General features: G+C 48.1%; 1 protein-coding gene across 2 annotated transcripts; it reads left to right on the forward strand.

Annotated features, from left to right (window-relative positions):
- The first annotated feature begins 41 nt into the window (after positions 1–41).
- Positions 42–11,036, forward strand: ino80da (INO80 complex subunit Da). Of its 2 annotated transcripts, XR_014638051.1 has the most exons (11): positions 42–551; positions 2,249–2,495; positions 2,910–3,751; positions 3,894–3,996; positions 4,106–4,330; positions 4,676–4,788; positions 5,317–5,450; positions 5,746–5,999; positions 6,719–6,876; positions 7,226–8,442; positions 8,533–11,036. XR_014638051.1 is itself a non-coding variant. In XM_084478552.1 (10 exons), exons 2-10 carry the CDS (start codon positions 2,278–2,280, stop codon positions 8,299–8,301), a joined length of 3,123 nt encoding a protein of 1,040 aa, XP_084334678.1. In that variant the 5' UTR covers positions 42–551; positions 2,249–2,277; the 3' UTR covers positions 8,302–11,036. The 2 variants fall into 2 exon arrangements, 1 of the variants encoding a protein (XP_084334678.1); XM_084478552.1 differs by having other exon boundaries at positions 7,226–11,036.
- Positions 11,037–13,642: the final 2,606 nt, after the last annotated feature.

Below are 13,642 nucleotides of genomic sequence, written 5' to 3' on the forward strand. Positions count from 1 at the left end.
GTCAGCAGTGAACAACAGTCCGCAGACTGAGTGGCAGAGTTGGTCTTCACAGAGAAGATGACAGCCGTGGTCCATGTGGAGGTTACAACTTCACGCCGTTTGGACTCCTCACTGACAATTGTGACATGGTGCACAACTTGACCTGCACAATGGAGACACGGCTGTCGCCTGCACACCGTGGCACTGCGCTCGGCAGTGATAAAACCGCACTTCCAAAGTGCTGGGGCTTTCACAAAGTTGAATTTCCAACATGGTAGAAGAGGTTGTTGTTTTGCCCCGGACTGTTGTCATGTCCCCGCAGTGCCTGTAGTGGTGCTGTGAGGAGCCGCCGTGGACTCGACTCTAAATCCTCGGCAGCCCCCCTACTGCAAATATTTGTTGTGGATAATCAAAATTTAGGTGCATCTGTATTTGAAAATATATTGAGTTGGATGAAGATCGCCGATAGTCTCCTGATATCTGTGATCTCGATGCACCGATAGCCGAGCTGCTTCTAGGAGACATTCCGTCTGTCTGGAGCGAACACCGTACACAGCCTATACCAGTTCAAGGTAAGCCACAGCGTCCACAGCCTCGCTCTGGATTTATAACAGGCCGGTTTTGCGTGACACCAGTCCGGTAAGCGAAGTACTCGAGGTCCGTGGCTTCTGAAGCTTTGCGGCCTATTTTGGCGGCGCTGGTTTAATTGTATCTCGAGATGAGGACATAGAAAATGACATACAAGTCTTCTTGAAATACACTTTATACGGTTAATAAATCGACATGCAGGACCTTATATACGCTAAACCAACGGGTTGAATGGAATCCCCTCAACCGGAATGAAGGGTATTTATGAAGGCCTTGTGATTAAGGCCTCGGCCGTCCGCTACGGGCCCTTTTTCCGAAGCTATTTTGGTAACAAAAATAAACAATGTTTGTCCTCCTTTTATTTATCTGGTTAACAATAGCGATTATGAACTTTAAACTGACGTTTTCAAACGGCATAATACACCTAAAGTACATGTTTCTCGTGTAGTCATCCGCTGATATTTCCGTTTCCTGGTTAGCTACCGCCTACTGTGTTGTGTTTTTAGCTTTGTTAGCTACTTACAGTTAGCTCATAGCGCCGCTTGGATCGTACGCCAACATGTCTATGAACAAGATAAGAAACCACCAACAGTTATATGCAGCTGACTACAAGTAAATGATAGAACATTTAGATTTAATTTGGTAAGTTGGCTGTGCCAGCTGTCTGTGGTGTAATGAGGCTAGTTGGCTAACGTGAGCTAATGTTGCTAATAGCCAGCTCTGTGGTCCCCTCAAGACAACATTATTATGCATATTATTAAAATACTCATTCAACTAGATGTACATGTTATTACTTAGAAATTTCTTAAAACGCCGTCATGTATAATGTATCGCGTCTAGTTACGATTGTTGTAATAAAGGGTTTTAGCTAGTGTTGAATCAATTATAGCATAATGCTGGTCACAGTTCAGTCATACGATTATACTGCATGAGTAGCAGTACACATGCATATTATCCATACAATACATAGATGCACACATGCATGCATACAATTTAAGTTCTGTATGTATATTATATTTATATACTACCCATACAGTATTAATTTATTCTATACATGCATACATTTTATACATACATACAATTGAGTAATATGTAGGCGTATGCTGCTTGAGCTCTCACATAACTACTTTAACAATACTAAATTCATTTGCGTTAACTGACATTTAAGTTATTGTCGCTTTTGTTAGATATGTATTTCATAATGCACACATTACCCTAGAAACATGGGTCACTTAAGTAGGTTTCGAAATGGTTTGCAGACTCAAGCTCCATAATGCACACTAGAGTAGAATCAGGTACATGTCAGTACAGCAATTACAACTTCCTTTCCTTAAAGATGTTGCAGATCTACAAGTTAAATATGCATCAGAAGTTAAACGATATTAATTTATTGCGAATGTTTTATAAATGTGATTGGTTTCATATTAAGACACGTATACATATGAATACCCAATGCTATGACCTACTATCTTTTAAAATATCTTGTGTTTGTGCCAAACAATCTTCAGCTGCAACAGTTAGAATTTCTTCTTTTGTTCATCCATGGCCTGCATGTTATCTGATCTGTATGTCTTTCCATGCGCGTCTACGTCAGTTTATTTACCACTTTATGTAAATGTGATGTATGTGATGTATACGTCTGTGGTGTATCTCTAATTTGTTCCTGATTTTCTCCAATCAGCTGATGTTTTCAAGGACAAGAGTCACGTGATGTATGAAGGCAAACACATACACTTCTCGGAGGTGGACAATAAGCCATTGTGCTCCTATAGCCCTAAGCTCTGCAAGCAGCGAAGACTCAATGGCTATGCTTTCTGTATCCGGCACGTCCTGGAAGATAAGACTGCCCCCTTCAAGCAATGTGAATATGTGGCCAAGTACAACAGCCAACGATGTACCAACCCCATCCCCAAGGCAGAGGACCGCAGGTGCTTATGCATCAATATACACATGATTATGATATGATACATTGTGTTCACTCTGCAGGGCTTGGTCCTCAGAATTGGATTTATTCATGAGATATTTTGTTGGTGATACTCCGCCATAGATGACTCAGAAGTGTTATAGTAGTGTAAAATCCGTAACCTAGGCTTTTCCATGTCGAGAACTGCTGTCACACTTTCATACACAACAATATCTTCCCATAACGACACATCATTTCATGATTGATTTCTAAACAAAGACCAAAGAAACTTGACTACCAACATAATTACTAACATGACAAGGTACCTATGCTACCAAACTAGAGGCGGTCATGTCGATGTGGCATTGCGATGTACAAGCCCTGTGCAACGGTATCCGTATGTGACGTAAACGTACTGTTGTGTTGGTGTTGTACGCAGATACTGCAACAGCCATCTACAAGTCCTGGGCTTCATCCCCAAGAAGGAGAGGAAGAAGAAGCACGATGCGCTGGAGGACATGCGCTCCCGGCCTCACCTGGAGTCAGTCGCTCTAAACATCACGGTTCCCTCGCTGACTCTGAAGGTTCCCAACGGTGTTCTGGAGGAGCTCCCGGCCTCCCCGCCCTGCATGCGCCTGCTGCCCCTGGCGGACGCAGAGCTCCTGGACCCCTTTGCCTTTTCCGAAGAGGACACCGACACGGAGGGCATGGGCGTTCCTCGGAGAAGTGCCTCGGTTCGAAAGAGACCGCCCAACCACCGACTGTTGCTCCATCAGAAACTCCACCATGACACTGAGCTTTTCCCGCCGCCCCCAGAGCACTTTAGCCCCTCCTCCCGCGTCCACACGGCCCCCACCAACAGCCACCTCCCCCGCCAGCATTCAGGACATCATCACCACCCTCATCACCACGTTCAGCCGGCGCCGCTGCCGCAGCAGCACTCCAACGTGCCGCCCTTTTTCCTACCAGGACAGCCGCAGGGTTTATTATGCAATCCAGTACCACCTCAGACACCCAACTTTCTGCCTCCAGGGCTGCCTCCCAACGCAGCGCCCAGTCCGACACAGACCTCTGGGCCGTCACTCGGTAGAAAGCCCCCCTTCACTGCCACCCACCTGCCTAGCAGCTGCAAGGATGGGCCGAGCGGCGCCCAGCGGCACGTGGTGGTCATGCGGCCGGCAGGCTTCTCGCCGCCCCCGGCCTCCCTCACCCGGCTGCAGCACCTCGTGCAGCTCTGCGCCAAGCGACGCCAGGACCACGGAGACCTCTTCCCGCATCTAGGTGCCTTACTTTATCAATCTTTGTGTTTTGAATGGTATTGTGGTCCGAAAGGTTTAAGAGAGGGAGTGTTCTCTCGAGCGTAACTGTGGGGCTGTGGGGCTACTAGCAGCTAGCCGGGCCACTCTAACAAGCTCTCTTCCAGGACTGGACTGGTCTGAGGACAGCGGCGAGGATGACGTGGAGCAGGAGGACGCCGACCTGGAGAGGGATCGGCCGTTTCACAGCTCCTGGAGACCACAAGACGGGTCAGTGCAGCAGCCACCCGTAATGCATGATGATGGGTTCATATTGGAAGCTTATGACCGGCGTGCGCTTATGATGGGTGATTGATGGTTGCTTGTTTTCTGACGATAGGTTGGAGGAGGAGGGGCGCTCCTCGCGGAGGACGCGGCTGCTGAGGCTGTGCTCGTACCTCCAGGAGAAATACAAGCACATGTGCCGGCAGGAGAGGGCCAGCATGCGCCAGAAGAGATACCGCTATGCCTTCCGCAAAGCCCTCCTTCATGCAGCCAGTAAGGACCCCAACTGTGCTGGGCAGCTGATCCAGGAGCTCCACAACTTCTCCAGCACTTCCTCAAGGTACGGAGGACTGTCTGTGTGTCTCGTGAGAGATGTGTCTGTCTCTGATTGAGCTTTTGATTTGATTGAACATTCAAGCTTGTTTTCTTGGTAGATGTGTTTGCTATGTAGCATTCAGTAGTCTTTGCTTCCAATCCTTTTTTAAATGTTAAAAGCAGTTTGGAGAAAAAACCCTGTGTTAAAAGATGGTGATATTAAAGACTACTTGGTCAGCATCATCCCGATGTTCTACCGTAGCACTGTGTTTAAACATAGAAATGTTTGACATCTTACAAAACTCGGTACTCCAATGCACCTTGATAAAATCGTTCTCACCAAGTCCTGGTTTGATGCGCCCCTCTCCAGTGCCGGTCCCGCGGGGCAGCCCAACACCACAGAGTCAGGGATCTGCAGCGGCAGCACCAAGGGCCTTGCCTGCTCAGGCAGCGCCCTGCCCTTCACCCGACACTGCTTTCAGCGTATCCTTGACCTGCCTGCAGAGCCTCACACTCACCACCACACTCCACACAATGTCTGCTGTGTGGACGGGAATGCACTCATTAATCCATTCAGCATGTAGAAGATAATGTTTATTTCTTTTTTGCAGACAAAATCTTTTATTGTTATGAATGTTTTAATAATTAAGTGCATAATGACTGTTTTACTGGGCATGGTACAGTGGCGCAGCTCAAGCCAGAAACATCAAACTAATTGAATAGAAGGAACGCAACCAGCAATAGACACACGAAATACAGCATCTAACATCAGCAAAAAGTAACAACATGCTTATCTTAAAGTATATATATTTAACTGAAGCTAAGTAAATTAAGTGACTCTAAAGTGAGGTATCTCCACTGTATTGCAGGCATATTCTACTGGATATGGTATGTAAGTAATCCGGCTGGGTTCAAAGTGATCGAAGTTAAATTGAAACATCAAAAATGATCCTGAGATATTGCTGGGATATTGCTGGGATATTGCAGTATTTCCTTAATGGATCTCTCAAGACATCCTGTTGAACCACTCTCAGCAGCTGTTCTCCAGCTGCACCGCCAAGTTTGCAGACGGCCAGCAGTGCTCCATACCGGTGTTCGACATCACTCACCAGACCCCGCTCTGCGAGGAGCATGCCAAAAAGATGGTGAGTGCGCTGCCCTCGTACCTGGGACTGTTGGGCCTCTTTTATCCTAAGCAGCTTGTAGGGTTTTGAGCAGGTAGGGGAAATAAAAATGGGATGACCTGGTATGGTATAACCCTGGAGTTGTTTTTATCTGCCAAATGGTCAAATCCCTCCATCATTGGCTTGAGGTCGGAGTTCTTATTGGACCGAGTACCTTTTGAGCAACCAAGCCGCTCTCCCCAACAGACACAGCAGGTGTTCAGCAGGTTCACCAGGCCTCAAGCTGCATTCTGACGCCCGTCTCCTCCTCTTGTAGGACAACTTCCTGCGTGGGGACGGCAACCGCCGAGTGCAGCACCAGCACCAGCACCAGCAGCAGCAGCAGCAGCAGCAGCAGCAGCAGCGCAAGCCCCGCAAGAAGACCAAGCCCCCGGCGCTCACCAAAAAACACAAGAAGAAGCGGAGGAGAGGCCCCCGCAGGCCCCAGAAGCCCATTCCTCCAGCGCTGCCTCAGGGGAACCTGGGGATGCCTTCCACCAGCCTCTCGCTGCCCTCCCAGGCCAGCATCAGGTCCGTGGGGGGGGGGGGGGGGGGGCGTAGGGCGGGCGTTTGCTCAGCATGGGGGGGGGGGCGCCACAGGCAAAGTCTTTCAAATCTCAAGAACGAGATACTCCACTATATTATCCTGGAAATGAAATTAGGAAATTGTCGAAGTACTAGGGATACTCGATTCCTCGATTATATAAGACAAATGACCACATTAACGTTTCGTGTTCACCCTTGGCAACCCTCTTCAACGTCACGTCATGTTGCGTTGGACTGGATATGAGTATATGAGCCCAGTATTGAGTCAGAGTACTGGTATCGGCATCCCTACTAAATATACCACATTTTTGAATAATCCTGTGAATGAATGTAAACAATCGTTATTCATGATTGACTGAGAGTATTCACAATACTATCAGTCAGTATGCCTCAATCGGTTAGGCCACTGAAGACACAGCGATATAAATAATATAGGCAAATCTCTTAAATCGTTCAGCGATCCATAAGCGGTTCATATTGTCCTACATGGCCTTGTCAGCAGCGACACCACAACCCCCATACTCATGTTGATAGGATAGGATCCAGATGGAGCCTAATAGGAGCTTTATTCATGTGTCCATGAGGCCTACAGGACTGGGTCTCCCCTGAGCCTAATACAAGGTGTATTCATGTGTCTATGAGGTAATAGGAGGTGTATTAGTGTGTCCATGAGGTAATAGGAGGTGTATTCATGTGTCCATCAGGAGCGCCTCTACCCCCGACCTGAGTGCAGACGAGCTTCCTGATGACATCACCAATGAAATAGCCGACATTCCAAACGACCTGGAGCTGAACCAGGAGGACTTCTCCGACGTCCTGCCCCGGCTCCCAGACGACATGCAGGTCTTCGACCTGTTTGAAGGTAACATTCTTCTGCTGCTGCACGGCCTGAAAAACGTCAAGATGGTAGAAAAGATGGAAATAAATGTGCATGTTTTTCAAGTAGGGTTAAGGTGAATGCAGATCTTTCAGCGGCTTGGTTTCTGTAGATACATTTTATACAAACTATCAGACGAAACCTTCTGAAAACATAACGGTTTTCTGAAGGTTGAAATTAAAAAAAAATTACGGTATTTGTGGTAATACAAATGGGTAGCTGGCAATATGTTTTCTTACCGATATACACGGTGGGACGGGTTCCCCCCCCCCCCTCGTATACATGTACACTTTCCTGTCCAGCTAAAACATGTCTGCCTCTCCTCCACCTCCAGGGAAGAACGGGGAGCTGCTGCCCACCACGGAGGAGGCGGAGGAGCTGGTGCGTGCGCTGCAGGCCATGGGCTCCTACCCGGAGTCCCTGGTGTGTCTGAACTCCATGGGCGACCTGGCCTCCTCGGAGGGGGTGGACCACCGGGCCATGGCGGTGTTCCCCGGCCCGGTGCAGCCCGTGGCCATGGGCGACCTGCTCAACGGCCGCATGCCGCCGGAGAACTTCACCAGCCTGGAGCTGGAGGCCAGCCTCCTGCAGGCGGGCGGCGGCGGTGGAGGCGGCCATCACCACCACTTCCCCCCGGCACCGCCCTCCTCGCTGCCCTCCGCCCTGCCCCCCAGCGCCGGCGCCAGCCTGACCTCCGTGGCGGTGTCCTCGGCGGCGGCGGCGGCCTCCAACCCCGCCCTCCTCACCCAGAGCTCCCTGACGGAGCGGACGTTTCCCCGGACGCTCTCCTGCAAGGCGGACGCTGCCCCGCCCACGGCATCGCCGCAGAGCAGCCACTACAGCAGCGAGCACGTGCCATCGCCCTACAGTGACCACATCTCTTCGCCCACCGCCGGCGCCTTCCACGCCGACCCCCCGCTGCTGCTGGAGGCGCCTCTGGGCGGGGGGCCGTGCCCGCCGCGCTCTACCTGGAACAGCCTCTCCATCTCCATCAACGACCCCTCGCCGTTTGGCCACCTGACCTGCGTGGAGGGCCACCTCCTCTCCACGTCCCTGTCCACCCCGCCTGCCGCCGCCGCCGCCACGCATTCAGTGACCCTCCAGCCCATGGCGGCTCTCTCAGCGATCCCCCCGCGCGGCCTGGCCGGCCTGACCACCTCCCCCGGCCGCTCGCCCTCCCTCTTGCCGGCGTCCGCGTCGCACGAACTCCTGACCTCCACGCAGCCTAAGCAGCAGCTCCCTCAGTTCAGCGCGGCCTTCGGCCACCAGCTGGCCTCCCCCCACAGCGGCATCCCCAAGGACGTGCAGCCCAGCCACAGCTCCACAGCGCCCCCCGCTGGCTTCTCCCTGGCCAGCGCCACCGCGGCAAGTGCCAACAGCGCCACGCCCCCCTTCCCGCAGAGCAACTGAACACGGGCTGCCTGGCCGGGCCCACCACCCCCCCCGGGGACGGCCGAGGGGGGGGAGGGAGGGAGGGAGGGAGGAAGGACGTCCACTCACTGGCCTCCGGTCGAGCCTCTGTCTTCATCTGCTCCAGGCGATGTGGTAAAGGTGCACAATTGTTCTGATTTAAATTTTATATTGTTTTTTTTGCACAGCTTATTTGCCCCATTTTAATTTTTTTCCTTTTTCTATCGCCAGCCATCTGCTTTCCCTTCAGGGATGAAAGTCAGTTGGAGCTGAGGTCAGGCCCTGAAGCCCTGTGGTTTCACCAGCAGGGGGCAGCGTAGAGGAGTCTGTCTGTGAACACACGTGAATGACCTTTAGAGATTACTCCCAACTTAGTGATAAACGCAGCGCTTCGGAATCCATTCACTTAAACGCCTCAATCAACGATTAGTTTTCTTATTCTCCAGTCAGCTCCTGTCCCATAACGATGAACCATATCCTGCCTTGCTTCTCATGTGATCGTACCCCCCCCCCCCCCCCCACCTCTCTCAAAAACCCCACTCCCTACAACCCCCCACCCCACTCTCTCAAACCCATCCTCAGTCACCCCCTGGAAAGACGGAGTATAGAGTATAGTTTGTCATGTTTGTGACCCATAACAATTACTGCGACGCTCTAACCTGTATCATGAAATATGAAAATCCTTTCAAGCTTTCCCACGAATGGAAGATTCACCAAGCTACTTTTAAACAGCTCTTTTTATATTGTGCGTGTGTAAATATATAGCGGATTGTTTTTATCAGTTTGTCCGGACAGACTTTGACCTCACCATAGGCCGTGGGTCTCCATATTGGTGGCCTAGTAAGACGTGCGAGTAAATCTGGTTTCCTAAAGCAATAAATCCATGGTCATACTCTCTCTAGTACCGTGTTGTGTTGGTCTCCTCCTAAATGTAGCAGACCGCTGTGGGACCAGGACAACGTTTGGACCTATATAACTGTCATAAGAACTTTCTTTCTCTCTCCATCTCTAAATGTCTGCTCTGCTTCTGGTGAACTAGAATAGACCAATCAGGTCTCTCCGTCTCCAGGGTCGTACCACATAGGGAGCGGAGGTACACATGTAATCATGCCAGTGTTGGGGAGGTAGTACTGTTTCAGGTGTGGACCCCCACTAAGAACACCCCGGCCTACCTGATCAGTGGATCACAGTTTGCCGCTGTGGTTTTGGTGGGTGGGCGGTACCACCCCCCCCCCCCCCCCCCCCACCACGTCTGAGGAGATGTGGGGGTCACCGTTGATCCGGGTGGGAGTGTTAACACCTGTGGGGGCGTCATGGGTAGGCCCTAGCCTACCCATGACGTAGGCTAGGGCACTGTCTGGCTCTCTGAAGGCTCAGAATCAGGTGGCATTAAGGTCAGTGATGCATGGTCACTTGAGCGAGTTCTTTCTTAAAAACAATGTTTTAGTAAAGTGGGGGTCTCCTCGCCGGGGGTTCCCGTTGGACGAGCTCTCTTGCAGCAGTACCACCACCGTGCGTTGTGGTTCTTTTTTTAATATAAATTATTCAGACATTGTTGAGTATTAGGTCTATAGAGTAGCAGTCTCTACATCGGGGGTCCGTTGGTGAATTATTGATTAACGATGGATTGAAGTTGTTTGAAAAGTGGAACGTGTGTTTGGTGGAACGTGTCTTGTTTTTTAATGGCTATCAAAATGTTTGTGCACTAAGTGGATAGGATCTGTTGTCCACCCCCCCCCACCCCTCCCCTGTCCTTTGTTCTGATAGGCCGTTAGGAAGGTACTTTTGATAGCTATTAAACCGCAGCAGGACGCTCTCTCTCTACGTCCGGCTTTCATGTGGAGGCGACTGGTCTCACAGCACGGTCTCCCACCTGGGCTGTGAGCCCGTCAGGCAGAGCCTGGTCGGTGATGCGAGATCCAAGATGAACACGCATTGAATACACTCATTTTATTTTGGTTTCTGTGAAGCAAACGGATGTGGATCTGTTGCTTTCAGATTTATTTTGAACAGGACTAGACAAGGTCGCCGGTGTGTCACATGCCCCGCCCCCCCAACCCCAACCCCCCCCCCCCCCCCCCAGATCTGTCTTTGCCTTTTCGCTTGCAATCTCACCAAGCCAGAGTCGTCCCGTCACTATCAGCGCTCAGTCACCCTTGAGTCCACGTCCCACCTGTGAGAAGGCCCAGCTCTTTCTCCTGGTTCCAAAGAGGCAACACATTACTAAAGTGTCCATACGTAGCGCCGCCGGAGGTGACAACAGGCTTTCTCCAGAGAGGGCAACACACACACAGTGCTCCTGAAATTCAGGTTGGATTGAATGTTCCTTGGGTTTGGGCAATCAAGGCAATACTGCTGTATTCACATAGCATGGAAACGAGTTGCTTCACCGACGCTCTCCCGACACACATAGAACAACAATTAACAGGGCTTGTAGGCAATTGTAACTGCTTGAAATCAGAGATGGTTGACAAATTCCTATACTCATTGAATGTACTGTATTACTGTTTTTAAAGATGATAGGATGAGCTAATATTCTAGTCACATTTTGTTATCGGTCTTTGTTTAATTTGTCTAAGGTATTTTTTGTATACAAAGGTTTACATTTTTATGTATATTTTTCTTGTGTACAAATTATGTAATATGTGTATAAACACTGTATGAATATCTGTATATAGTGTGAGAAATTTGACCTTTTGTTTTTTGGATGTACAAATAAAAGTTGCTGTGAGGTATTGGCTGATATTCTCATGCTTTGTTTAAAGATTTATTTTTGCATTTATGCTTTATACAGGCATGCAAACTAGTCACCTTTCGGCGAAATTCGCCGTTTTTAAAACAAAATTGGCCACTTGTGTGATTCGTGGAGATCCATTGAGAAAACATTGGGGGTGGGGGGGGGGTGTCTACAGTCTGACGAAAACGAGACGATAACTAAATAAAAATCAATTTAGGATGACAAAAACTACGACGAAATCTTTTGACACTGTCGTTAACGAATAAAAACGAGACGAAAATATAAGCGGGACGATTTGGGAAGCGATCCAATCAGAACGAAGCTCTTTATGTGGGGAAGTACTGATCGTCCCGCCCGGCAGGTCAACTAGCAGGCGCTTGCTGCGTCGCAAGCAAGTGTCCCTTTGTAAACAGTTTGGCGCAACAACCAACTTGAAGTCATTGGCAGACGAGTCATCCCGAAATTCACGCAAAGATAAGCATACTTAAACAGTTTTTTTTCTTTCAAGCTAATGTTATGTGTGTTTTCGCTAAAAGTGGAATACAATACAAGCTGAAAGAAACCACCGCTGTCCTATAACGGTACCGGAGCTCTGTGCTGTCACCACAGCGGGGCACAGAAACACAGGATTCACTGTGGTTTCTGTGACATGAGAAACACTAAAAATGAATACTAATGTTTTATAAAGAAAGCTATATTAGTGGGAAAGTTCTTATGACGGGAGAAAGGAGCAGAAATATAGTATAGAGACAACTTGGAGCTATGTGTGCGCGTATGTTTGAGTGAGAGACGGGAGTGGATGAGAGACAGAAAAATCGGACCCCCCTCCATTCTACCTCACAGGTACAGAAGGCCTCCGAGGATGGGCCACTGAGTGCAAATAAAGCTAGTGCATCCCAGAACAACAACAGACCAAGGAGGACGCCAGAGCAAAATGCATTGTACACACAGGATTAGCAATCTAAATTAAAAAAAAAAATATATATATAAATATACGAATATTTTTTTTGGACCTGCACGCGCATATTTTTTTTGGACCTGCGCGCATATCTTTTTTTGGACCTGCGCGCGCATATTTTTTTTGGGATATGCGTGCAGGTCAAATTTTTTTTATTCATTATTTTTTTATATAATCTTTTTTTTTTTTGCATGCCTGATTATTCATTTAAGAATTACTCCCACCCTTTTTATTTAATTAATTATGGAATTGATCGCTGAGGATGTTATGTTGTTATGTGTTATGTTATGTTGCCCGTTAGCTGGGGTGTGGTCATGTGTTTGAAACACTGGATAAATGTAAGGTTTACCCCGAGTACGTGGTTATGTTTTACGCCAGCCCGTAATCGTGCCCGTCAACAACTCTGCCAGCACGTAATCGCCCCCCCCCCCCACCTGCCTACATGCGCCAGTAGGTGACGCCTATAAATAATGTTCTGTGTGATGCATTGCCGTTGTGGCCTACTGTGTATTATGCAAAGACGTTACTTGTGCCTTGCTTCGTTATTACGCAGCGTCCGTTACCAACATGTTGACGCGCGCCAAATCCAAGTTGTTCTCCTAAAAAAAACTCAAATGAGTGCAATCTTAAATATCTGCGATATTGCTGGTGTCTGATTTATGTTCAAAATAGACAAAAGTGAATTTGTCTAAGGTATTTTTTGTATACAAAGGTTTACATTTTTATGTATATTTTTCTTGTGTACAAACAGCAGTAGTTCATGTGTGAATTTATGGGGCAGTCTGTTTTATTTTTTTAGAAGGAAAAAAGTATGAGCTGTATTCAGTTACCAATTAGCTGCATTTCTGTTTTAGAAAGGGGACAGTTTGAATGTGACATTTGAATTTGAATGTAACAATGCTTTGGGCCCATGTGTCTTAATGCATCATAATGTGCATGTTGTTCTGCATAAAAAATTTAATATATCGACTCCTATATGCTGTGTTCATTTCTTTATTTGTTACCGTGATTAGTCATATTCTCCGGCCCCTTGTTTTGCTTCAGTTTGATGAACTGGCCCCAGTCTCAAATTAATTGAATAGCCCTGCCCTAGTGGGTCTGTGTTTTCCTCGGCTCATGCATCATTCTCACCCCAAACCAGTTTGCATGCCTGTTTATAGAGAAGAAGGTATGGGAGATAGAGGACTTGCAGCAAATGACTACAGGCAAGATTCAAACCTTGGTCGCTGCATTCAGGACTGTGCCTATATGGTACGAGCTGTAACCTGGTGCACCCCTGTGCTTTGTTCTTGAATTTAATTATTTGGAAAGTCTGTTGGGCAAGACGACAAAGGCGTGTCAAATAGAATAAGTGTCTGCGATTGTTGAAATGTAACATAACAAATTTGTATTAGAACTTTATTGATCCTCAATCATTTCAAAACTCTGAACACCTTGATGACAGATAACGAGTTAACACTGCTCCAAAAACATACACATTTTAGAGATGGGTACCCCACAATTATTGCGACGTCAAAAAAAAACTTCATGTTAATCTTTAATACAGTTTTTTTGGATCATGAAATGTTTTTTTAAATTACATTTTTTGCCACTACTGAGCTCAACTAACAAAACTGGAGTATTCAAATACGGCCGAGTTAAAGTTC

Source organism: Micromesistius poutassou (assembly GCF_964030765.1).
Source record: "Micromesistius poutassou genome assembly, chromosome: 14".
NCBI lineage: Eukaryota > Metazoa > Chordata > Actinopteri > Gadiformes > Gadidae > Micromesistius > Micromesistius poutassou.